Source organism: Pipra filicauda, unplaced genomic scaffold (genome assembly GCF_003945595.2).
Source record: "Pipra filicauda isolate LSUMZ 115617 unplaced genomic scaffold, ASM394559v2 scaffold121_size3267253_pilon, whole genome shotgun sequence".
In the NCBI taxonomy this organism is placed as follows: domain Eukaryota; kingdom Metazoa; phylum Chordata; class Aves; order Passeriformes; family Pipridae; genus Pipra; species Pipra filicauda.
The window spans coordinates 2,142,458-2,168,895 of NW_024103674.1; the positions used below are offsets into that span (position 1 = coordinate 2,142,458).

General features: G+C 56.4%; 1 protein-coding gene across 3 annotated transcripts; it reads left to right on the forward strand.

Moving 5' to 3' along the window:
- ASS1 (argininosuccinate synthase 1) lies at positions 1–26,438 on the forward strand. 3 transcript variants are annotated; one of them, XM_027739365.2, is made up of 16 exons: positions 1,023–1,824; positions 2,134–2,187; positions 2,446–2,557; positions 2,993–3,061; positions 3,327–3,515; positions 5,910–5,966; positions 6,395–6,469; positions 9,375–9,445; positions 9,813–9,843; positions 13,500–13,590; positions 15,410–15,494; positions 16,529–16,593; positions 20,569–20,700; positions 23,869–24,025; positions 25,552–25,617; positions 26,125–26,438. In XM_027739365.2, exons 1-16 carry the CDS (start codon positions 1,604–1,606, stop codon positions 26,177–26,179), a joined length of 1,530 nt encoding a protein of 509 aa, XP_027595166.2. In that variant the 5' UTR covers positions 1,023–1,603; the 3' UTR covers positions 26,180–26,438. The 3 variants fall into 3 exon arrangements, with proteins under 3 accessions (XP_027595171.1, XP_027595166.2, XP_039244044.1); XM_027739370.2 differs by lacking the exons at positions 1,023–1,824; positions 2,134–2,187 and adding an exon at positions 1–39; XM_039388110.1 differs by lacking the exon at positions 1,023–1,824 and having other exon boundaries at positions 2,095–2,187.

The following is a 26,438-nucleotide window of genomic DNA, read 5'->3' on the forward strand; positions in this document are numbered from 1 at the left end:
CGGACCAGAGTGCAGAGGGCAGCCGGACACCGGGAGTGGGTGAGTGCAGGCATGGGATGGGAGGGAGAGGAAAAGGGGGCCTTTGCCTCGGGAAATGTGTTCCCTCACCCCGTCTGTCCCATTTCCACCCACCCACGGGTGTCCCTCACCCCTGGGTGCTGGAGCAGGGCAGTGGGGTGCCAGCCCCTTCCCAGCACTGTGCAGGCTGCAGTCAAGCCCCTCCTAGCTCAGTTTGGGGTGTGGGGTTTCCAAGTGAATCCCATTTCTCTGAGAGTCCCCTCACCCACCCCAAGGGAGGGCAGCTGGGACCTCAGCTGGCACCACCTCGTGCCCTCCCCACTCTGTGCTGGGGATTTTGGGAGGCAGGATGGGACCTGCACAAGGTGGAGGAGCGATGCTGAGACAAACCCCCGCACCCTTGAGCACATCCCTGCATGCCTCTGCTTCACGAAACCCTGGGAAGCCTGTTCCTGCCCCTCCTGCCTGCCCCTGCCCTTCTCCCTGCCCCATCCCAGCCCGCAGGCAGCATCCCGGCAGTTCTTCCAGCCCAGCTGGCAAAGACAGTTCCTTTCTTTACCAAAGTTTCAAGCTTTTTGTTCTCCTCCGTTTTTTATATATTTATTTTTCCTTGTTTTTAAAACCGAAAGCCCAGTGTTCCTTTGGAGCAGGGCAGCCAGAGTTCTCTCTGGTAAAAGCCAAACCCTGCCCCAACTCACACGGAAATTGCTACGGAATAATAATAAGGGCTGAGAAAGTCCCGCCGCGTTCCCCTTCACTGAGCTTTGTTTGCTCTGATTTATTGCCACCTAACACTGAAGCTTCGGGGCTCTCCCTTCCTGGGCAGGCGGGCTTGGCACGAGCCCCGTTTCCAGAGCAGGGAATGCTGGTGGCCCCACACCCTTTCTGGGATGCAGTATGCGTCTCCAGGGCAAAGTGCCCCCGGGCATTTTGTAGGCAGTGGGGACGTGTCTGAGCAGGCAAAAGTTGGAGGTGTTTCCCTAAACCCTGCTGGGCCACTTGTGGAGCGAGCGTGCCCGTGCCCGGTCTCAGAGGTGCTTAGTCAGGCTGGCAACCACCACAGCGATGCTGGTGGCCACAGCAGGGATGAGTTCGGGGGTAAAGGGAGGAATTAGTTTCGAAAGGAGCCGCTTGGGCTGGGCCCTTCTGGGAACTGCGACTGCCTTCCTGTAAATGCCCCAGCGAGGAAGGGACGGCTGAACTTCCCTGGGCAGGGACCCAGCTCGGCACAGCCACGGGGCCCCACGAGCAGGGAAATGCCGGTTGCTCAAGCCTGGGCATTGGGTGCTGCCTGTGTGGCAGCCCGACGGGCACGGGCAGGCTCAGGGAGCTGGATGCAGGTTGTGGGGCTGCCAGACCCCCTCTGCTCCTCAGCACGAACCTGGTGGTGGCCGGGCAGATCCTGCTCTTGAGTAGCTCCAAGCCATGCCCGTGGGATGCTGGCAGGATGCGGGTGCTGGGGCACACCCCGGCATAACCACATCACTCTGGAAGAGGTTCCCGGTGCGACAGCCAGGAGCAGCCCAGCAGGGCGCCTTCCCTGCCTGCAGGAGCAGGATTGTGCTGACTTGGCAGCGGCAGCAGCATGAAAGTTGCTCAGGACAGGAATTGGTTGGCTCCGCCGTCTGCCTCCCCCGGCCAAGGGTCAGCTGGCATCGCCTCCTCCTGGGGCCCTGGGATTCACAGCCTGGCCCTGGGGCCACGGAGCCCCTTCCTGCTTGGAATCTCCATCCCTCCACCTGAGCTACAGGCCTCTTCCACCATCTCCTGCTGTTGTCTCAGATCCTTGATACCCTTGTCTGGAGGGTGAGGGGCAACAAATCCCCACGTAGGTGTTTCGTGCTGGCAGAAAACACGGGCAGCGTAATCGGGACAAATGCACCATAAGCATTAATTAGACTTGGGGCTGGGCTGGGCTCTGGGGGACAGTTCCAAACCCCCCAGCCCTGCAACCATGTCACGCCCAGCAGTGCCACAGGGCACTTGAGGCTGAGGTGGTGGGTGGCTCTCTGCAGAGGCCTGAGATGTGCTGGGTCGTGCCCGAGCAAGGCATTGAGCTGTGCCTTCACCACAGCTGGGCGCCTGCGCCTGAGTTCCAGCCCCCTGGCATTCCAGGGTGCTTGCAGAGCGTGGGGCAGGCTGCTGCAGGGTTGTCAGCATGGAGAAAAGGTAAGCTCTCATGGGTGTCATGGCATCCTCCCATTGCCCAGCCACCATCGGGTGCACTGGCTGGTGCTCAGGCAGGGTGTCCTCCCTGGCTGGGAGCTGCAGCCTGGATGTGGCCATGCTGCTGTGACTTTTCCTCCTGCTCCCAGCCCTCCCTTTGCTCCCTGCAGCCTCAGGAGGGCTCTTGGTTCAACTGATCCTTCCTGATGGCTGCAACAGGGGCTGAGGGCATCCTGAACCCCTTTTCCTTTGCTTTGTCAGCACTATGGCTCAGTCCAAGGGCACGGTGGTCCTCGCCTACAGCGGGGGCCTCGACACCTCCTGCATCCTGGTGTGGCTGAAGGAGCAAGGTTACGATGTTATCGCCTACCTGGTGAGCTCTGTTCCAAACCCCATCACAGGAACCCTGTCCCTGGGGGCTGGGGGTGGAGGGAGTGCTGAGCTGCAATCTGGGGACCCGGGTGGGTGACAGGGCTCTTGGTGTATGTGTGGCCATAGTGGTGGTCCTGGTCTCACTGGTTAACCATTGTCCAGCCTGGATGTTAATCTGTTGAGTTGATTGTGTGGCACAGCCTGTTTCTGCCAGATAATGACCCTCTGCTAATGAGGGCAGTAGATTAGGGCTTGGCAGAGGGGTGCATGGACATCTCAGGGGGGAACCCCCCTCCTGCCCACCCTGGGTGGCCTCAAGCCCAGCCAGCACGGGCTCTGTTATGCCATGCGTGATGCCCTGTGCCAGACTGGGCTTGCACTCGGGTTTTGTGGTCTCCTTTCACATTCAATCTTGGTACTTTTTCCTCCTTTCCAGGCCAACATTGGGCAGAAGGAAGATTTTGAAGCAGCACGAAAGAAAGCGCTGGCACTGGGGGCCAAGAAGGTAACGGTGTCCCTCCCTCTGGGGGCTCTGAGCTCCCCCTGCTCCCTGGTGTGGGGCTGTTGGGGTCTCACATATCCCATTGCTGGGAGGAGGGACAGCACCAGTGAGAAATCCCTTTTCCAGAGCTTTTGCACCAAAGCCCTTTAGCAGCATCTAGGAAAGGGTACACAAAGGGACCTTTCATTGCACTGTCCCCAAATCCCTAAGAGGAGCGGGTTCTCCCCTTAGCCGCCCTCCCACCAGGACGCTCCCTCTGTGCCTGCAGGTGTACATCGAGGATATCAGCAGGGAGTTTGTGGAGGAGTTCATCTGGCCGGCAGTGCAGGCCAACGCGCTCTACGAGGACCGGTACCTGCTGGGCACGGCGCTGGCCCGGCCCTGCATCGCCCGCAGGCAGGTGGAGATCGCCCAGAGAGAGGGAGCCCAGCACGTCGCCCACGGGGCCACGGGCAAGGTGAGGGAGGACAGGGGCACAGGGCAGGGATTGGTCCCTTGGCCAAGCTCTCTGGGTGCACGGCGTGTTTTGTAGGTGCTCTGCAGGGCCGTGCAAAACTCAGCCGTGTTTCAACACTTCCTTCTCGCTTCTGGGATTTCTGTGCCCGATTTCAGTTCCCTCTCCCTATCAGGAAGGCTGGGGTCAGAGCCGAACGCCCTGTTTTCGGCAGCAGCTTGAAAATGCTGCTACAGACTGGGGCTGTCCAGGCCAGGAGCCAGCTGGGACTGAGCCAGCACCCTCCATGGTGTTTAGGGGCATCCTGGGATACATGTGACTGTCCCAGTCCCTGTCCCGGTCCCTGTTCACATTCCTGTCCTCAGCTCTGGCTGTCCCGGTCCCTGTCTCCATCCCAATTTGTCCTGGTCTCTGTCCCCATCCTTGTCCCCATCCTTGGCTCTCCCGGTCCCTGTCCCTATTCCTGTCTTTATCCCGGTTGTCTCGGTCCCTGTCCCCATCCCCGCTGTCTCCGCCGACGCAGGGACGACACTTTGCCGCTAGAGGCAGCCAGAGACCGTAGAAAGGAGATGCTCGGGGCCAGTCCCTGCCCCGGAGAGGGGGAATCCCCCGCGGGGAGCGTGGCGGGGGCGTGGAACCTGCGAGCCGTGACCGTGGGCCATCCCACGTGGGCACCTCCAGCCGCTGCCCACACGCTGCCCAGCCCGGGCGGGGACACCAGGCGCAGGTGAGGGCTCAGTGGGTGAACCCAGGTCCTGCCCAGTACCTCCTCCTCCCTTCCCACGGGGACCCAAAGCGCAGCCCGTGCCCATCGTGGCCTAGGGGCAAGGCGACGTGACCCCCTCGAGGGGTCACAGTGAGTTTGGGGCGGCTGGGTTTGGGGGTCCCCAGCTATGGCAGAGGACCTTGCTTAGGAGGGGGATGTTAGGTGCAGCCGGGAGGCTGTCGAGGTTCGTGCCAGCACCCAGGAGATGGGGCAGAGGGGCAGCTCGGGGGGCTTTATGACCGAAATAATTCTCTCTCCTCCTGCGGTGGGGTCCCTGCACCCCTTTCCCGTCCATCTCACCCATCCCCAGCAGCCCCCTCTCGGAAGCCCCCACTAAACGGTGCCGTGGAGTCGCACACCCACAACGAGATGACGTCCCCTCTGCTCCCGGGTGCCACCAGCCGTCCCCGCTGGCTGGGACACCTTCGGTGGCTCCTGCTTCCCAAGCCATTAAGCTGCGGGCACGGGCAGGGACCGACCGTGGGTAACTCGACCCGGCTGCGGCGTCTTAAATGGGACCATCTGGGGTGTCCCCGCTGCCGGAGCAGATGGACGTGTTTTGGGCCTGTAAGGGAAATGAGTACTTTGGTGGACGTACTCGCCTGAGTGTAATAGTCCTTAGGGAATTCCCAGGCCGGTTGTAAATGTATCCTTCAGGCCAGGGCCGATAGGAGGGAAGGGGGGTTCTGTTTGCTCCTTGGTGCAGGTGGAAAATAGGCTTTGGCGAGTGCTATGCCCTTGGAGGTGCTAATAACTCCCAGCCTCTCTCCTCACCCCTTCCCGGTTACCTGGGCTCGTTAGTGGTACCTCATCAGCAAGGGCCAATTATGGTAAAGGGAGGTTCAGAGCTAATTAATTATGAGCTACTGAATCCTCCTGCTCACCACCGTCTTTCCTCCCACCTTGCCCTCTCTCTCCATGTGTCCTCCTTTGATGCCTTTGGGGGAAAAATACCTGAATCTGGCTTTCTGTTGGTTCAGCTTTCAGGAGTGTCAGCCCAGGGCAGAGCACGGCTTGGGTGAGTCTGTGGTCAGCCTGTCTCCCTTGGAGCCTGGTGAATGAGCTGCACAGGGATTTTGAATGCCCAGCTAGCAGGAGCTCCAGGAAAGGTGGTTTGGGGTTAAAACAAGCCATGGAGAGGGACCAGGAGAGACCCCATGGGACAGAGGATCCTTGCCCACTGTGCCTGGGGTCTTCAGTGTCGCAAGGGGAGCTGTGACTGAAGCCAAGCAGCACCTCAGAGGCTGCATGTGTGTGTTGTTACACACATGTGCACCACCACACGTGTGCACTGCCACACATGTGCTTGCCCAGCAGCTCCTGAGCCTCTCAGTTCCCTGGATGAAGCCCTGGGGCTGTAGCAGAGCCGACTTGTCATCTGCACTTTTAATGTTCCTGCCTATTTTTTTTTTTTTTAAGATTTCCTGCTAATTTTGCTGTTTCTTTCACCAAATCCAAACCTGTGTCCCTGTCAGGCAACATTCCTCTCCCGAGAATGCTGTATGGCCCTGTGTGAGCTGGTCCAGGAATGAGATCTTGTCCCCCCTCACTGGGATCAGGGTGGGGGGCACCCACTTCCCAGCCCGCCCTAGTGAGGGGTGACTCCTCAGCATCTCCCATTCACTTTTCAGGGCAATGACCAGGTTCGGTTTGAGCTCACCTGCTATGCTCTGTGTCCCAAAATCAAGGTAAGGCACCGAAAATCATCCTACCACCGGGCTCCTGGCCTCTCCCCAGCTGGTGGGGAATTCTGTTTTAACACCGAGGCAAGGGGCCATGCCTCACTTTAACAAGCTACCAGCTGCACAAAGCTACATTTTGGTATTTGAGGGGGCTGTAATGATCCTTAATTGACCTATTTTTACCCCAAACACCATGAGGCCACAGAGGAAACAGTATCAAGGCAGCTGCTGGATAATCGATGCTGCCTGTTTCCCCCCTGCATCCAGTGCCTGGTTAGGGCCAGGGGTCTGGGTTACTCCACCCTTGTGCTGGGAGATTAAATTTCATCTGGGGGACCAACACCCTGTGGGTCCTGTCTCCGAGGGGCAAAGGGGGCCCAGGGGCTACAAGAGGGCTGGGGGCTTCTCACCTCATGCTCCTGCCCTCCCACCAGGTTGTTGCACCGTGGAGGCTGCCCGAGTTCTACCAGCGCTTCCCTGGGCGCCGGGAGCTGATGGATTATGCCAAGGTAGGAGCTGGTGTGGTGTGGCCATGGGGTGCTTGGGGAGGCCACAAGATGCTCAGGGTGGCTGTGGAAAGCTCAGGGTAGCTGTGGGATGCTCAGTGTGGCCCCAGGAAGCTTGGGATGGCCACGGGATGCTCATCATGGCTTGGCAGGTGACAGCAGCAAGCCCTGCACAACATCCCTCCAGCACCACACTGGAGCCTTCTGGGTGGGGTTTTTCCCCCCCCAGCCTCTATTTTTTTTTTCATCCTCCCTTTTTAAAAGCCCCATAATTACCTGGCTATTAATGGTAACCTGCTTTCCAAGGAAACGGGTCCCAGTTCCCTGACTTGAGCGGCAGACAAAGCAAACACATTCACCTTTGTTGTCCCTTCCTTTTTGAAGTACAAGTTACAATAAAACATATTAGAAGTTTTGCATCAGGTTTTTATGTGCCCACCAGGGTACCTTTCTTTTTTAAGCGACTTCACGGAAATGCTTGACAACTCGGCTCAATCAATCAAAAGGGAAAAGGCAGCTCTGTGCATAAACCAGAAAATTGCTTCAGTTTTTAAATAGCTGCCGTGGAAGCTGCCTGGGTAATCTCTGGGAAGGCGAGGTGTGGAGCTGGAGGGATGTGGCCGTGGGGTGAGGAGCCCTCTGAGCCCATTAGGGCCGCCAGGAGAGGGTGGCGTGTTGAGGATTGTGTTTGCCATCTGCCGCTGTATTATGAAGGGGCGAGTTTACGAGAGCTTTCCATATGTTGCCAAACAAATTGTCAAGTAGGGGAGTTATTAAGAGCGCCGCGGTTTTATTATATGGAAAATGGAACACGTGTTTTGGGTTTGGGGGGTTTTGTTTTGGTTGTGGGGGGGTTTTTTTTGTTTGTTTGGAAGGGGGAGGGTGAAAGGGAAACGAAATGGATTGGGGCCCAGTTCCAAGAGGAAAGGTCATGGGGTGAGGGTTCCTAGTACTTCTCAGTCTCTGGTTATGTTTAGTTTAAACAAAAAAAGGGGGATTTCTCTTCTTTTTCATGCTCAGGAGAGGGAGACGTGTGGCCAGGTCCTTTGAGCACCTGGATGTGCTTACCTTGGTGCTTGAGGAATGATATTTGGGGCTCCATTAGTACCGGGGAAAGGGAGGATCTGTGTCACTGCAGCACAGCTCTTGCCATGGATTTGCTGCCCAGGGGCTAGAGCCAGCTTTGCTCTGGCAGCAACCTGTGCCAGCAGCTGCTTCATCCCCACAACCAGCTGAGGCTGAAATAACTTAATGAGAAGGGGGAAGCTCTCGTGGGTGCTGCTCCAGGATGAGCCATGGTCACAGGCAGAGCCAGGTGGGACAGAGCCTGAGAACAAGATTCTTTGGTTGTGGCACCTTTGGCTTCAGCCAAGGCTGCCTGGGCTCAGTAAATGTTGGTACGTGGGTCTGGACTTGGAGGATCCTCTTTGAAATGGAGTGAGGATGGGCTGGGGAGCATGGGCTGCCAGGAGGAGGCAGAGGGCAGAGAGGGCTGGCTGAGAAAATAAATCAGCTGGGGCTGGTGGCTCATTATTCAGGTCGGAAAGATACATTTGTATATCTCAAGTGAGATAAGTGTGCCAATGGTCTGTCTCCTCTTCCAAATAACAAGTGATAGGACAAGAAGAAATGGCCTCATGTTGTGCCAGGGAGGGTTTAGATCGGATCTGGACATTAGGGAGTCCCGGGGGGTCCCACACTGGAATTGTGGTGTGGGACCACCAAATCAAGACGTGAGGCAACGTCCCCCCAGGACCAGAGCCAAGTTGGCCCCTCTGCAGCCTTAGGAGGTATTTCAGAACCTTGTTCCCATCTCGGGTGATGGATTGAGGACTATGATGAAACAACCACAAGCATTTCCTTCCCCTCTTCCCGGCAAACAAGGAGCCTCTGCTCAGCCCCTGCTCCTCCGTCCCTGGCCAAGCCCTTGGCTGATGTCCCTGCTGTGATGACACTGACGTGCCAGAACACAGACACATCAGGGCACAGTGGGAGCCCAGAGCTGCCATCTCCACCCCTGTCTCCCTGTGGCCATCCCACAGCCGGCACATCCCATCTCCTCATGCCAGCAGGGTGGGACACGTCCCCGCTGGCTCCAGTTGTCAGCCTGCTGCCGTCACCTCTCCTGCTAATTCCCCTGCGTATTCACCTCGTCTTCACAGGCAATTTCCCCCATTGAAATGTCAGTGGATAATTGAGCACACCAGTGACCTTGTTAGGGAGCCGGGCTCGGAGCAGCGCGTTGTGCCGGGGAGGCAGCCGGTGTGGGGCCGCCTGTCCCCTGGCATGGTGGGCTCGAGGTGCCCAGGCTCGGGGGGGACACCTCCACACCTGCTTTGCCACGTGTTTGTGTTGCTGTCCCCTCATGGCAGAGCATCAGTCCTCCAGAGCATCCTGTGGATTTGGGGATTTGTGTCCTCGTCGCCTCCCCTTGCTAAGCAGCCCAGCTGGGAGAATCATGGAACATCCTGAGTTGAAAGGGACCCACAGGGATCATGGAATCCAACTCATGGCCTTCACAGGACAACCCGTTGTCCCACCATGTGCCTGAGAATGTTGCACCATCTTGGACCTGGACCTAGGAAAAACACAATGTCCATGCTGGTGTCCCCATTGCTGGGGTTCATGGGGTGCTCTGGGGTCCCTTCTCAGCCTGTGGCAGGTCTGGGGCAGCCCTTGTCCTCCCATCCACACTGTGTCCCTGATGTCCTCATCGAGGTGGCCCTTGTGGTGGGAGCCGATGCTGCCTGGGGTTAGGACACGGGTGTGCAGCTTGCTCTGTGCTGCCTTGTTGGTGATGATGGGTTGTGCCTTTGAGCTTTTGGGGCTGATCCTGGTGGGAAATGGTGCCAGTGGGGGCTGGCATTCCCTACAGGCTGTCTTACCCCCACTCTCATTCTCTTGGCAGAAACACGGGATCCCGGTGCCTGTGACACCCCAGACACCCTGGAGCATGGATGAGAACCTCATGCACATCAGGTGAGAGGCCGGGAAGGTGGGGAGCTTCTGTGGGGTGATGACACAGGGTCTGGGGCCCCTATCCCCTCCATCCTTCGTGGCCCTTCACACCTCCATCATCCCAGACCTGTTCACCATGGGTGACCCCCAAACCTCCAGCCTCGCTTTCTGCCCAGTTGTCCATGTCCCATGTGGCAGCATCCATCTCCTGGGCTCTCCCAAGCCTGGTTCTCCTTGCAGGGTTACTGCTAAAATGCCCTGGAGATCCATAACATGTATTTACTTCCATCCATGGGGTGGTGGGAGTGGGGCTGTCGTCCCGGTGGGGTTTGGGGTTGCAGTTTGCAGGTGCTACAGTGACTTCTCCCTCCTTCCCTGCCTGCTGCAGCTACGAAGCCGGGATCCTGGAGAACCCCAAGGTAATCGATCACGGCCACCCGGCCAGCGTGGCAGCCACGGGGCCGGGGGCGTCTCGTGTGTTTGCAGCCTAATTGGAAATTTCACGGCGGGGCCGTCCGTGTGTGCGGGGAGGCTCCGCCGCCCGCCCCGGCCCCTCCGCCTCCCCCGGCACGTTAATTGCCGCCGGCATGAATAGGGGAAGGGACCGTTTCAGGGTGACACTGGAGGGGACAATGTCGCGGGGCGGCAATAAAGGAGCAATTAGACAGATGAGGTGCTGGTGGGAGAGTCGGAGCTGGTGACGGAGGTTCGGGCTGGCCCCTGCAGCTCGCCCAGCCCTCCTCGCTTTCCCATCCCCTCTCTCTGTGGGGTAAAACCTGCCCTTGGATGGGTGAGGTGTTGGAAACAGTGAGGGCATCCATGGGGCCACCAGTTCTGACTCCCAACGTGGCCACGAGCCCGGCGGTGGTGCTGGGAACTGCTGCCAGGTGCTGCTGGGAGCGCAGCAACACCTCCGGCCGCTCCGAGCAGTGCTCGTGGTCCGGCCGCCCGCTGGCCCTGCCGGCGCTGTTCATGCTCCAGCGGGTCACCGCGCTCGGCGGCTACTTAAACTATCCATCAGCGCTAATTAGACAACCCGGGGAGAAGGAGGGGGAGGCAGGAGGAGAGGGAGAGGAGCCGCCGGAGCTCGGCGCCCGCAGCCGGCTCCCCGCAGCTGGGCTGACGCGTGCCTCCGGCGGGGGAAGGAAGGGGAAGGTGGAGAGGGGGTCCCGCTCCCCCTTTGGTGCCTTCCAGAGGGGTGTCTGTGAGTCAGGCTTTGCAAAACCGGGTTCCCGTGGAGCCTCCTCTCCTCCAGGGGAGCGCTTGGCACCGGGATGGGTGTTCGTGCCTCTAGCTGGAGCTGGCAAGGCACTGACCCGCGCCCCTCCTGACCCATCCCTCCGCACCCAGCACCTCTCCTCTTCTCTAGCGGAAGACCCTCAGTCCCCAGGCTCTGCCAAGCCCGCTTCCTTCCCACAGCCAGCTTGGAAAAACGGGGCTGACCAGTGCCCTGACCCCGTCCCCGAGCATCCTCCACTTGGGCGTCTCACCCTCCGACAGCGCTGGGAGGTGACTTCCCTGAGCGCGGTGTCACCAGTGTCCCCTCCCCGGCCCGGGAAGCAGTGCCGGGCACCTGGTGGCTGTGGCAGGATCCGAGGTGCCAGGCACGGCGGGCTCCCCTCCCCAAACCCCCGGGACCTGCCAAACGCAGGGATTTGAAAGCAGATGGTTGAGCTATTTTCTGCCTCTGTGAGGCCCGATTGAAGGGCAATGAGGCAGCTAATGCGGAGAAAGATAGAAATTTACTTGCTTTAACTTCATATGGCACTCTGAAAGAGTTCATTCAGTCCCGGGCACAACAATATCAGCCGGATGAATAAACCATTTGCGGCATCGATAGCTCTGCATCATGGTTTACTTCATGGACCATTTGCTTCCAATTTCTTCTCTTCTTGCCCCGTTTTTCTTGCTTCTTTCTTCCCCCCTCCCTCTCTCCCTTTCCACACACTCTTCCTTTTTTTTTTTTCCTTTTTTCCCCCCCTTTTTATTTTTTTTCTCTCCCCTTTAAAGATGACATTGCAGGACTAGCCCCCCTGCGGGGAGGGATAAATAGAAGGCATTGATACACTGCAACAAACTATTTGTCATTTGAACTGTGCTTTTAGGAGAGAGAATAAAAAGAGGACAGACTCACACCGTAATGATGGAATGCAAGCCAAATGTCACTTTTATTTCTATTTAGTTATTTTATTTAATAGGGGTTTTCATAGTTGGCTCGGAAAATTGGAAACTACCTGACTTTGACTTCCAATGTTTAGTAAAGAGTTTTTAATACTTTCCGGTATTTCTTCTCCCCCTTCCTCCATCTTTTCCTTTTGAACTCAAAGTTTTTCATCATCTCTCGCAGGTTCATCTAGTTAATAAGTGTGATCAGGGCTAGGAAAGGCCAGACGATGTAAAATTGAAATCCACAGCCCGTGTAATCTGTGTGCAGGGGCACAGGGAGATGCGCCTGCCTGCCAGCGCCTCTCCCTTAAAACAAGGGAAAGGGGCAAAAATGGCATAAAATGGGAACTGAGGGGAGTTTTGCTGCAGCGTATGCTTGGGTAGTTATGTCTGTATTCCTGGGATTCGGCTGTGGATGCTGTTGGGATGTGCACCCCAGGGCTTGGGGTGAGGCAAGGGGAGTACCCCTGGTGAAAAGGGGATGTTTGCAGTTCGGGTAGGCTTCCCTCAGGTGCTGGCAGTGCTCCAGCAAATATAAATATGTTTGGAGAAAAATAAATGGAAGTTTTCACTAAAATTCTTACTGCCCGTCTTTGAAAGTTTTAGATGAAAACTTCTGTAGAGAAATTAATTTTCCTTCTAAAAAGCTTTTTTTTTTGTTTTTTTTTTTTTTTTAAAGCAACCACTTGGTTGGATTTTGGGGGGTTCTTTTCCCTGACTTGCTTTATACCTTGTCTTTTTTTACCTTGCTGGAAAGGAAGAGAAGGGAGAAAAAGGGATCTTGAAAGGTCCTTTCTATCCCAAAGTATTCTATGAAGTGAAGCAGGAGAAGAGCCGTACTTTAAAAACGAGAGGAGGAAGAGAGGGCATGTGAGCCAAGCAGTGGGTGGGTGGATGCAGACAGGGCCCCATTGCCCAGGGATTCCCAGAGCTCCAGCTCTCGCCAGCTGGGTCTAGTGGGCAAATACCAGTTTGCCACCTTTTAAAATGCTTCCTGCCTTTCCAGCACGCTGCACATGCCCTGGGTGCTCTTTGCCTCAGTTTCCCCTCCACCTCCCCGAGCTGTGGCTGGGTGGGGAGTCCCTTTGAAGACAGGAGTTTGCAAACGCCGATCTGAAAGTATTTTGGGGTCAGCAAGTGCAGTCACATCATGGGCGAGTGCCGAGGGGGGGCACGTGAAATTGCAAAGCATTTGCTCTCTGGGACGGAGAGCTCTTTTTTATTGTATTTCTCCCCCCCCTTTCTTCTGGCACGCACTTCAATTGCGGCAATTCACCGTCGGCGCCCGAGCCTCCGCTGGCCTGGCTCTGATGGAGATAAGATGCCTCTTTCCTATAAATCTCACAAAAAACAATATACATAAAGGTTGATGTGCTCTGAAATGGGTTTTTGCTTCGCCGCTCTATTTTCCCCCGTGTGTATTAACCCCGGGAGCAGCATGAAAGAGCCGGTGGCGCCTGGAGCACCTGCTGGGGTCAGGGCTCCTCATTAGTTTTTTCGGTCCCCGGCCGAGGTGCGGGGACACGCGGGCACCCGCCCGCCCCGCCGCTCGCTGCCAGCGTCCCGCTTTTCCCTGCCTGACTTGCTTCTCCGCAGCCATCCCGCCTCCAGCTGTGGGGGCGTTGGAGGAAAAGATGAGATCAAGTTGAGGGGAAAAATTGGCTGATTCTTCCAACCCCTTTGTTCCCCGGGGCCCCGGTAAGCGCCGGTGATGTGCCGCCCTGGTCCTGCGCTTTGGGATGGTGGGGTACGCTTTTGGGATGGGGGATGCACCCCGGGGAGGGGGGATTCACTGTGGGACGTGGGATGCACCGGGGGGATGGTGGGATGCAGTCTGGGGCTGGGAATGCCAGCAGTGTAGGCCATGGCAATGCCACTGACTCTCCCACTTCTCTCCCTCTCCTCACAGAATCAGGCTCCCCCCGGGCTCTACACGAAGACCCGTGATCCGGCCACCTCTCCTGACAACCCAGATGTGCTGGAGATCAAGTTTGAGCGGGGTAAGAGCCTCCTTGCTGCCAGAGCCTTGTGCCTTGGTCCCCCAAAGACAAACCCAACTTCCCAGCCAGGACCAGGGTTCCCTGGCAGCTAGAAGCATCTCCAGAGTGGGGGCACATGGCTGAACTCATGGCATCAGGGATGAGGATGGTGCTTGCAGCACACTGGGGCTCTGTGCAGAGGATCTGGTTAGATCCCAGGGTTGCTGGCACCCCTCTGAGTCCCCTCTACAGCCATCGAGGTGTAGTGGGCACAGGGTCTCTCTCCTGCAGGTTGGCCCACAGGTGGTCCTGGGAACACACAGGTGACCCTGTTCAGTGTCACAGTCGAGGAGATGCTCCAACAGGATTGGCCTTTGGTACTATCAATGTTAAACGAAGGAGACAGGGACACCCCATCACATTCCTGGGATGAATGGCAGGGCCCAGCCCCGGAGCCTTCACCAGAGAGGGGACACTGGGCAGCATCTCCCACTTACAGCAGCCACGGCCATCCCCGTGCCACCATCCATTCTGGCAGCAGCAGCGAGCCCAGCCCAGGCTGGGGGGGAAGCCCCGCTGGGAGGGGGCACCCCCTCCCCGCCGCCAGCATCCCTGCTCCATTATAACGATCCCCCTGCAAGGAGCAGCCCCCCCTCCTCCTTCCAGCAGCCCATTCAGCCCCTAGTTAATTTATTTGAAGTTTTAATCTAATTATTAACTATTTCAAAGGCTAAGCAGCTTTCACCAACAACGGCCCCGACAACGTCGGCTCTTCGCCGGGCGGACCCGGGCCAATACCCCGGCGGAGGATGCGAAGAGAAAGAGCCGGGGCGAGGGGAGGGCGCGGGGTGGGGGGGCCCGCGCCGAGAAGCAGCTTAAGGTTCATTATTGCCGCGAGTTACATTTAATAGCAATTTACAACTGAGTTTATAAACCCCTGGAAAATAGGGGGTTTAGAGGGAGGGGGGCAGTGGTGGGGAGCTGACAGCCCCCGTCACTAGACCGGGCTCTTGCGGGCGCCTATATAATAAAGACTAGAAAGGGAGGCATTGAGGCTGATTGGCAACTGATAGTGCGTTAAATGGTAATGAGGAGGGCAGATGGAGGGGGGATTAGCCTCCAACTCCGCACCGCTTTTCTTTGTGGGCCCCGCAGCCCCCTTGTCAGCTTCCTAATACATTTATTGCTCATTTCACACCGCTAAAGAAAAATGCCTCTTTCTATTCAGCATTTCCCCCCCTCCCCTCTCTCCTGGCTTTGCCCCTGCCCGGCGCCCTTAAAAAAAAAATTAAGGGGGGAAAAAAAAAAAGAGGGGGGGGAAGAAAAGGTGCAATAATTAATTCATGGCGGGGAGCACCCCGCCGCGGGGTGCGTGTGCGTGCGTGTGCGAGCAGCCGTGCCCCGGTGTGGGGCTCCCCCCCCAGACGCCCCCCGTGCTGGCGAGGGAGGGGGGGGGCACGCATTTGTCACCGTGTCCCCCCTCCCCGGCAGGGGCTGGTGGGACAGAAGGTGCTGCGCTGTAAGACAATTGCGGAGCGTGAAATTCAATTAGTTAAGGGCCTGGTTGCAATTTCACAGGCCCTAAAAAAGAGAGAGGGAAAAGAGAGGGGAAAAGGGAGGGGTGACGTTTTTATGGCCTTTTTTTATTTATTTATTTCGCCTCTCTCCCGAGGTGGGTCCCCCCTCCCCTCGCCTCCCCCTCGCACCAGCTTGGATATGCCTTTTTAAGAAGTTATTTAGAGTTCATATCTGTCACATCTATTTAACGCCCGTGGGATGATGTTCCGGGGGGATCCTGACACCAGCTGATCCTGCCTGTCCTCGCTCCCCGCCTCCGCAGGTGTCCCAGTGAAGGTCACCAACATTGGGGATGGAGCCACTCGTTCCTCGGCCCTGGAGCTCTTCGTGTACCTGAACGACATCGCGTGAGTGCCACCCTGTCCCTTGGCAGCAGGGACAAGGGCAGACCCCCAGGGTACCCAGGGTGGGGTGGAAACAGGATGCTCACAGCAGGCACGTCCTGATGAGCCCAGGGACAGTGGTCAGCAGTGTGAGCATGGGATGGTACCAGCTGGGTCCTAGTTGTCCCTAAATGCCAGCAAGCAGAGCTGGGCACCAGGGCCAGGAACACAGGGGAATAAATGCCCCAGGGTGTTGCTTTCGGTGCATGAGGAGGATTAAAAAGTCCTCTGAACCCCCTCTGTGTTTTCCATGTGCCCCAGCTGCACACTGGGTGAGGGCTGCCCTGCCCACTATAGAGGCTGAGCCCCCGGGGCACCCCCTGCCTGCAGGGCACCCCTTTGCCAATGGTCCCAGCTCAGTCCCAGACCCCCAGCTCCCACATCTCACCTTCTCCCTGCCTGCCCAAGGGGGCTCAGTGTGCCTTTTGGGTGGAGAGTTGGCTTTTTGAGGGCATGGAGATGTGCTGTTTGGGTCCACAGCGCTGTCCTCTCCCTGCCTCCACAGCAGCAGCTCCTTTGGGGTTTCCTGCCCTGTGCCACCCCCTGCCCTGTTTCCGATGCCACTGGCACAGAACCATCCCTGGGGGTTTGCCCAAAAATACAGCAGCACCCATGAGGGCACCTGCTCTTCCTAAGTGCCATCTGGCCACCTCAATCCTCCTCCATGCCCCTGCCTTTATCCCCCTGGTGGTGAATGGGAATGAACTTTTCCATGTAGTTAATTTTTTAAATGTAATTAAGTGGTTTTAAAATTACTTTGGCTGTTGAGAATAGAGCTGTGGCATGTCCTGTCTCCTTGCCTGGTTTATTTTCCAGTGGCCCAAGTGCCACGGCTGCCTGTGGTGCTGCTGGCCCCAGGTCACTACCGATGGTCACCAGTGCTGCTCAGGAGCTGATCATGCTGCCATTTGGGGTTTGTCCCCCTCTGATCCACCTCTCACAGCTGCCTGTGTCCCACTGTGGGGATGGGGCTGCTGCAACTTCCCTTCTCCTCGCAGGGGCAAGCACGGGGTCGGGCGCATCGACATCGTGGAGAACCGCTTCGTTGGGATGAAGTCCAGAGGTGAGCCTGCGGGGCCATCCCTGCCCTAAAAACAGCAAAAAAAAGGAAAACCCTGGGGGGGCATGGCTCAGGTCACCCCAGCAGCCCTTGACCTTTCCCTCCCCATCAGCTTTTGATGGAGATTTCCCTGTGACAGAGACTTTTCGTTGCACTCTAATGATGGCAGCTGCCCGCTCGCTGCCGGTGCCGCTGTTTGTGCCAGCCCTGCGGTCCCAGTGCCACCAGGAGAGACCCATCTCCAGGGGGAAAAACACCAGGCTGTGGGTTTGGTGGGAGGATGCTCCTGAAGGGTGCCAGGCTCTGTAATACCGGTACAAAACACAGGAGGCTGATGTAAGTCACTGAGGGTTTTTTTAAATCCAGTTCTTTGATTTATCTACACATTTTGGAGGCCGTGACTCTTAGTATTGATCATCCATTGGGATCAATTCCATTGGAAACCTCTGGAGGCAGCAAGCTGCCCTGTGCAGAACTAAGTAACGAGGTGGCTCAGCTTCATTTCCCATCTCCTTGTCCCCAGTCTTTATTTTAAATCTTGTTAATACCTAATTAGATGCTCCCTTTCTTTAAACTTGCCCTCTGTGCAGGGCAAGAGCAAATATTTTGGTTAGACTCAGCCCAAGTTCTCCCTCCCCGCCACAGGGCCCTTCACAAGAGCATCCACCGCAAAAGGCAAGAAACAAAACCCCAAATCATTTGATCTGGGTTTGAATAATCAAATTAAAACCGAAAGAAGGAAGGAAAAGCCCTGGCCCGCGCACGCCAGCCGGCGCATTTGCATTCAGGATGCTGAGTAATTTGTCAAAATCTATTTTATTTTTTTTTTAAGAGCCACTGACACGCTCTAGTGACCCTTCCAGCATTTAATAATTTCTCTAAACCCCATTTAACTGTCACGTCTGTCTGCTGCATGACATTGCTGAGCGATCGCTGTGGTGTTTGTGCGCCGGCGGACGCGGCAGGACCGGGCGTTGTGGGGACAGCAGGGTGTGCACCGTGGGGATGAGACCTTGGGGTGGGCTTCCTGTGGGGACAAGACCTTGAGGGGGTCCCCCACTTGCTTTGAGCAGGATCCTGCCCCTGGTTTTGCTTCTTGGGATTAAGAAATACCCCTGAGAAATCTGAACCAACAGATGCCCTGTGGGAGAGATGGAGAGCTGGGACGTGAAGGGGCTGGAACAGGAGGGTGCTGTGGGTACCTGTCCCACCCTGGGGGGTTTTGGGGTGCAGGGCAGCTCGAGGTGACCCCACCTCCTCACTGCCAGGAGTATTTTGGACCCCAAATGGGCTTAGGGTCAGTGGTGCAGGAGATGGCAGCTGGGTTTGGAGGAGATGATCCCTCAAATCCCAGTGGTGTGAGGTGACCCCGCTTACTCAGGGTTCTGCAGGTTCCCTGGGGCAGCACGGGGACCCCGGCTCTGATGAGGAAACTGAGGCACAGTCAACAGCAGGAACTGATCCCTCCATGCTGTGCAGGTGGCAGTGAAGGTGCCTCCTCTCCCTCATCTCCCAGACCCGAGGAGTCGGAGAGGAGAAAAATTCATTTGCATTGATTTTTTTTACTAAGCTCCTAATTGAACTTCGTTAAGGCCTAATGGGCGAGGGGCACGTGGCACGCACCCGCACCAGCCTTTTAAGCCCTATTAACTCGGTTTTGCCATATTTGTTTTAGTGGGAGGAGGTGGCTAATTATGGGGTGCCAGGGTGTGGAGCTGCAGCCGGCTGGGGGGGGGCACAGCTCTGCCGGGGGCTCTGGGCTGCTGTGGGAGCACGGCCCTGCCTCTCCCGCCTTTTCACATCCTCATTATCAAATTATCTTTTTAACTCCGAAGGGGGGCTAATTAAGTGAAGTAAATGAAATCAGTGGGGAGGAAGTGGGAAGGAGGGGATGGTCGCTGCCAAAAGCTGAGTGCTGCCTTCGGCTGGGGCTTTTCCTCCCCTTGGCTCTCTCCTTCCTTTTCCCTTTCCTCCAGTTGATGCACTGAGCAGATGGAGCAGGAAAGTGGAAAACCCCTTCCCTGCAATGAACACTTATCAGGCCAAGCTTGGCCTCGGCCCTGGACCAGGGGTAGAAATTTGGGCAGCATTTTCCCAAGGGCAGCATTCTCCCTGGGGAAGTCACTGCATCCCCTCCTGTCCCATGAATGACGTCGGGAGTGACAGCCTGCACTCAGCACAGCAAAATTGCTTGGATGGAGGTGAAGTGACAGCCAAGGTTACAAATTAGAAAATTTTAAGCAGCAGCAGCTGTCTCCTTGGCTGCCCCCCTCCATGTCCCCCCCCCTTCCACAGCTCCAGTCCCCCCTTCCCCAGCAGTAATTATGGGGTGATTGAAGCATCACTGGGCTGCAGTGCTGACACCTCTGTCTTTTTCCTGTAAACACGGGGAGATGAAAACAGACACTTGGAGATGCTGCGAGTGTCACTTTGAAGGTGTCTCTTATCTCCTCGGCAGCGGCGAGGCTGGAGCGTGGCTGTCAGCTTGCCCTCCCCTCTGCCCTGGCTGACACGCTCTGGTCCCCCATCCTCTAGGACCCACAGATGGGCAGAATGTGGAGGTCAAGGCACATACACAAATCATCAGCTCAAATTGGCTTTAACACCTCCTAAGGGGAAAAGAGGGAGTATTAATTGTGTTAGTGGTGGGCTCCACTCCATGGTCAGGGGCTGGAGGGGACATAGAGCTCTGTGCTCCTGTGCCACCACCATAGGACAGCTGGGGTTTGGTGTTAACTTGGCTGTCTGCTCCCACAGCCCTGTCAGGACTAGGCTGCAACATCACTGGAGTGGCTGGAGAGGAGGGATTGGCTCTCCTTTGGGACAGTGGGATCACGTTCTGTGCCTGTAGGATGCTGGAGTCATGGACACTGTTTGGGATGGGGTTTGATGGAAATGGCTTGGGTTGCCATGCAGAGAGGGCTCCTATTGTGTCTGTGGGACTGTGGCCACTCTGAGATGGGTCATGTGCCTGTGCCACTCTCCAGGGCACTGAAAGAGCAGAGCCTGGTGAGGTTTTTTGCCATGGGGGTTCCCCTCACCCTCTCTCAGGGCTGGAGCTGGTTGAGGACACATCCCCTTCACTGGGGATGCTTTCTTACAGAGTTTCTTTGTGTGTCAGCAAAACCCTCTGCCATTCCCATTCCCATGCCATAGCAGCTGCCTGGTGTTGGGAAGGGACCATCCCCACAGGCAGACAGGAGGCAAGGACACACTTATGGAACAGCCCTGGCCATGGACAGGTTGCAGCCTTTCCCAACACGTGTTCCCTGCTGGACCAACTCAGTGTTTCCCCCACCACCTTTCCACCCACATCTGACCAGGACGGGAGCACTGTATGGCCGCACCCCTATTTAAACTCCAAGTAACCACATTATGCAGAAAACAAGCCCTGAACAGCTGGAACAAAGGAGCAGCTTTCTGAAACAATTAAGCATCCTCCATCCCCAGGCCTTGTGCATTGAGGGGAAAGGGGGGGGGGGGGAGCAGGAAGGGACTGGGGGGGCCCTGCCAGTCCCAGCGGAGGTTTCCCTCCCAGCCCCCAGGTAGCCTCATTGCTTCCCAGCGGACGTGTGGGGCTCTTTCTCACCAGCCGAGGGGAGAGGAGGGTACTTCAGGCCCCGCGCTCCCCGTGCCTGTGCCCCGCGTCGTTCCGCTAATTACAGGTTTTCAGCCGCAGACCGTTGGGCACGGATGGGTGGGGGGGATCGGTTCCCAAACCCTGTCATTTAGCCTCGTCAGAGTGCCTCTTCAAAGAGGGGAATCTAGAAATTTTCTCCGCAAGGTGCGGAGTGGACTGTCTCGGCCCCAGCATGAATATAATGACAGATGCATTTTACAGCGAGCTGAGGCTGAATGCGCTCGACCACGGCTCCTTCTGTCAGCCAAGTCATTATTTTTTGTCATTTGCTGACAGTTTGGGTCTCATTCGTTTCTCTCTCTTTTTCTGCTTTTCCCCCTGCCTGGAAAAATGGGTAGGTATCTATGAGACCCCAGCGGGAACGATCCTATACCACGCGCATTTAGATATCGAGGCCTTCACCATGGACCGGGAAGTGCGGAAAATCAAGCAGGGGCTCGCCTTGAAATTCTCCGAGCTGGTGTACAACGGTATGTATGGTCCTTCAGCCTGGACCTGCCACTGCAGCCTCCTCCCAGCCTTCCTCCTCCTCCTTTGGTGCTGCCGGAGGTTGCAGGTCCCACCAGTGCGTGCGCTCAGGGTTGTAAAATTCGGGTGTGGATTTTGAGGCTACTCACTGGGGGAAGAGATGGGTTTGGGCTGAGCTCAGTCTCACACTCTGCCTGCTTTCCTGCCGAGGGAGCTCCGTGCCTGCCTTTGGGAGGCAATGCTGTCTTCCATGAGGTGATGCTCCCGACATCTCTCCCAGCCCAGTGCCACCACTTCGTCCCAACAAACACATTTGAATGTCTCATGGGATGAAGTTCACCATCCCTTTGTCCCCCTTTCCCCCCCTTTCCCCAGCTCTCACCTCCAACCCGTTCCATCTCTGCCTGCTCTCACCCCAAAAGGACTCAAACACTCTGGGGTATGGGGCACCCAAGCTCCCAGCATGGCCATCCCTGCCATGGGATTTGAAGCCAGAGACTTCTTCCCGTGCCCTGGCAGGAGGGTGTGGCACAGGGGCCCCTCGAGGTGCTGGGGGCTGCAGGATGGAGGGTCCGGGCTGTGCTGTGTGATGCACAGCCCACACAGGGGCACTGCGGGTTGGGGCTGCAGGAGGGGCTCCCAGTCTGGACCAGGACGGCACTGCCTGGAGAGGGCTGGGAGCCTGAAGGGATGAGGGGACACTGGCTCACCCCAGCAGTGAGGGACAGAAATGAAGCCCCATGTCCTCCCTCCTGTGGAGCAGCTGCAGCTCCAGCTCGTGGGTTGAGTTTGAGGGGCCTCAGCTCAGCCCCCCTTGTGCTGCAGAGAACAGCTCGCTGGGCCGGGAGGCTGCCAGGGCTGGGAATGGCACCCTGGGAAGGGAATCATCACTGCCCTGGGGATTGATCTCTGGATTCACCCCAACCCAGACACTGGTGCTAAACTGAAGGAAGTGGGATTAGCCCAAAATGCCATAAGTGGACTCAAACCCCTACTGCCCACACCTGGGTGCTCAGCTCAGAACTGACATCCCTGGAGACCCCACAATGGAGAGATTCCTGCCCCCATCCAAACAACACTTTCATAGGTCCTGATTTCTTAGGCTCTCAGTTCCTCCTCCCATCGCTTCTCAGGTGTTTCTAACTGCAAGGGGCTGGGATGATTCCCATGGGATCTTTCATGGGAAGATCCCCTGTAAATAACCTGACTGGGAGCTTGGGCTTTGGGCAGCAGCAGATGCAGCCAGGACTGGGTCAGGCTGTTTCCCCTGCACTTTCTGGTGCCCGTGCTTGTCACCTTCCCCTCTAAGGACATTCCTTCCTGCATCTTCCTCAGCAACTGGCATTTAATATCTGAGCCCCTTTGCTCCTTAAATTATATTTTAGGGCCCCGCAGGGGCTGCAGAAGTCTTGGTTACCTTTCCCTTAGATCACAGCCTCATTTACACTCTGATGCCACTCCTGTCTCTGGCCATTTTTGTTAGACTTTGACCTGGGCTGCCTTTATTTTGACTATTTTTTTTTAAGTTCAGGCATAAACCTGTTTGTTTATTTCTAACCACTCAGTTGTGCAGCCACCAGGTTAAAGAGCCACTCAGGGGATCGTGGTTTTGCTTCTCCCTCCCTACCTCTGCCAGGCAAAGGCTGCTGTTTCCCTTGCTCCAAATGCTGAATCCTTAGGGATTTCCAGCACGGTCCTAGACTTCCCTGGCAGCCAATCCCAAATCCAAGGAACAACCCCAACAGCACCCCTGGATCCCCATGCCGGAGGCCAGGCTTTCGAGCTCACCTTCCTTTAACGCTTCATTATTGCAGCCAGTCCATGTTTTTAGGGGAATTAGTGTTTATCTTCCGCCTGTTCCCATTGATCCCATTGTGGAGGGGTGGCTTTGAAGATGGTTCCATCCCGGCAGGTACATCCAGGTGCGGAAATGCCATTGTCCCCCTGCCCACGTGGTGATTAGGGCAGGATGGTGGGAAGGTCATTAAGGGGGGATCGCTTCCAGTGTCTGCGGTGGGGGGGGTAAGGACAGGGGGGATGCTTCCTCCCACCTGGAGCTGTCAGAGTCAGGATTTAAGCAGCTGGTTATTATTTTAATGTGTCTGGGGTTTATTTTTACAGGGATGCAGCAGCCCTGCATCAATCCCGATATTAGAAGAGTTGTACCTGGAGGGGGGGTTACCAAAAACAGGGGTTTATTTGCCTGGAGCTGGAGTTCCTGCCGATGTGGCAGTGCCGGTTGCAGGGAAGGGGGTCCCCAAGCCCCTTGGCCGTGCTGTGGTGGGGCAGCTGAGGGCAATCTGTTCAGGGAGGTGGTTTCAGGGGTGAGGGGCTGCAGGGGTGCTGTGTCTTGGAGCGGGGCCACACAGACCCCAGGGAGGAGGCTGCAGGATATGGCCCCACTTGGGGGCTGGCGAGGCCAAACAACAAAAGAAATTGTTTGTTTCTTTAATGGCTTCGGCCCCGGAGCCCAGCTGGGAAGGGAAAGGTGAGAGGGCACCGGTGTTCGAGCAGGGAGTGAGATGGGAGAGATAAAACCTGGGGGTGACCGGAGGGCTGTGAATGGGCTCTTTCTCTCTCCACCTCTATCTCCTTCTACATCTCCCAGGCTTTGTTCCAGGTCTCCAAGGGCTTCCCGGCTAATTACCCCGCTTAGAGACAGAAGGGGCATGGGGGTTGGCAGGCAGGACCACAGCCCCTCCATGCACTGGCTGGCCATGCCAATGGCTGCGCCCACAGGATGTGTTTTGGGGGGCCGTGGTGCACTCGCTGTCTGGACTCAGAGGGCTTGGGGGAGTGTCAGAGGGCTGCTGTCTCCACCTGACCCTCCCAAGATGGTAGATTTCGAGTGATGGTTTCATACCTACTTAACAAATCTCTTAATTTCCGTGATCAACCCCTGATGGAAGGAGAATGGTCCCGTGGCCTCTTCTCCACCAGCCTCCTCTCCCAGTGGGATCCCAAGGGCTGCCAAAGGGAAGGGACACACATGAGGTTCTCTCTCTCAGAGCTGAACGTGGATGTCCCAGCTCAGCATTGCCCTCTCTCATCCCTTCCTGTGGAAATTACCCAGGGTCTGCCTCGCAGGACTTAGCCTGGGGACCACCGTGGGCACCGCAGGGCACTCCAGCCTGCCCCATTCCCACTCTGACCCTGCCTCCTGCCCGCAGGGTTCTGGCACAGCCCCGAGTGCGAGTTCCTCCGGCACTGCATCAGGCGCTCGCAGGAGCCCGTGGTGGGCACCGTCCGTCTGTCTGTCTTCAAGGGCCAGGTCTACATCTTGGGCAGGGAGTCCCCACGGTCGCTGTACAACGAGGAGCTGGTGAGGTGAGTGGGGCTTGGGGGGCCCAGGGTGGGCAGGGGTGGTGGCAGCGAGAATCCCGTCCCATCCTGTCGCATCCTGCCTTGTTGCATCCCATCCTGTCGCATCCCATCCCGTCACATCCCATCCCATTCCCAGTGGCACCATCCTCTGGGCCCAGCATCCAACCGAAGCACGAGCCATGTTTTTAAGTCAATATTAATTTTTTCCCCCTCTGGCTTTTCCCTTTTCTCCGTGTTGTTTTCTCTCTCGCTCGCTCGCTCCCCCCTCAGCCCTCCCTCAACCCCTTTCAATCTCTCTAAACACTTTATAAGCCATAAATACACCCGAATGAGTTTAGATCAGTCGGAGTAAATGTCAAATTATCTTCTCTCTTTCTCTTCTCCGGCTTTTTTTCCCCCCTTTCCCTCCCCCTCAAAATCAACAGCTCCTAATAATCCATCCCAACCCTTCATTATGCTTCGCACTCTCACTTGGAGAGATTAAATGAATAAAGTATTAAAAAAAAATATAAAAAAAAAAAAAGAGGGAAAAAAAAAGGGAGGATGGAGGGGGGTGGGACAGAGGAAAAAGAGAGAGGGAGAGAAAAGCAGGGGCACTTATTCTCCCTGTGTCTCCAACCATTTTCCTTTTCTTTTTGATTTCTACATCGCTGGTTTGAAAGCCTTTGAGTGACGGCGTCACAGGAACCCGAGAGAAAGCTGTGAGAGGCAGAGCTGTGTGGAAATGCCTCTGCACAGTAGGTAGAAAGTAACGTAATTATAGAGCAGGTCAGAACCACTCGAATGAGCAAAAATAAAAGCACAGAGGTTTTTCTGTAGCCCGTCAGGGGAGGTAAAATCGTTGTAAACTCTTTTTTTTTTTTTTCTTCTTTATTTCCCTCCACTTCCTTCTTTCAGGTTTGCAGTTTCTGGGAAATGAGCCGTGTGTTTTGGGGATGTAGGAGACCACTGGAGTTGGGATTCAGTGGGCGGCTGCTGCTCTGGGGAGGGAGATGTGCTTGGTGTTGCACCAAGGCACCGGCTGCCACAGCCATAAACCTCACTTTGGTGCTGGGGATGTCCCTGCCCGGGACCCTGTTCCATGCCCAGGGCAGTGCCTCCTGCCCAGGATTCCATTCCCTTTCCAGGGCAATGCCCTGCCTGCCACGGGACAGGCATACCTGGGGCACTGCTCTGGGACAGGGCGAGCATCCCTGCTTGGTGCCAGAGCACAAGGAGGAAGGGTGACGAGGTACATGAAGGACTGCATACAGAATTTGGGGCTGTGTCTCTAGTAGGGCCTGGGGAACCTGGGAATGGCCACCAGGGTGGCCCTATGGCTCTGCTGCTCCTGAGCCATGTGCCCCTTCCCCAGGGCTGGCTGGGACCCTGCCCCAAGCCCCCCACACCCACCTGCAGTGGATGAGGGGCAGCAGCAGCATCAGCCTGTGGGAGCAGCCAGCTCAGGGGTCACCCATAATTCTCCCTTCCCAAAGGGCAGCCCTGCTTCCCCTCAGGAATCCCATCCCACTGTGCCTTTCTCTCCACAGCATGAACGTGCAAGGGGACTACGAGCCCGCCGACGCCACCGGCTTCATCAACATCAACTCACTGAGGTCTGTGGGGCAGAGAGGGACCCTCCTCAATGTGTGTGTTGGGGAAGCCCCCAGCATCTTTCCCCTTCCCCATTCAGGCTCTGGGGGTGCACCAAGCCCCCTCCCGAGCTCCCCCTGAGCAGTGGGGTGCCACCAGCCTCCCCCAGCACCAGCCCTGCTTAATTACAGCCTTCCCCAGCACAGCCAGCCTCGCTATTTTACTTATTTCTCAGACACCCCCCCCAACTCTAGGGCTGTAAAACACGCTGCATTTACATAATGGGCTCTTAATTTTTCCATTCCCTGTTAACTGCTTTGTTCTCCCCCATCCTCGATGTCCCCCTACTCCTCTAAGATAAATTAATTACATTATCTCGTGGGGGGAAAAAAATAATTAAACTGTACAGGCCTTAACAAACGCCTGCTCTTCACGCCCCCTCATTCTGCTTAAATTAATTGAAAGGAAATGTGTGTTATTACTGTTAATTTACAATTAATTTTTTTTTTTTTTTAAATCCCGGTTTCCAGGCTGAAGGAATATCATCGTCTCCAGAGCAAGGTCACCGTAAAGCAGGATGAATAGCAATCAATCGCACGCGAGCCTTCCTCTCCCCTTTCTAATTTCTCTAAGAAGTAGCACTAATTGTGGTGGCAATTTGTAATTGTAACTCGTCTCTCCGGAGCGGAGCCGCGGCGGAGGTGACGGCTTTGTTATGGGGCGGCAAGTGAAATGCAGTCGGGAGGGGGGGGGAAAAAGGGTTTGGTCCATCGGAGGAGAAGTGGGGAAAGAAATAAACCCCCAGCCAGCCACGCGCGGGTCCGGCACTGAGAGCCGGGCTTTA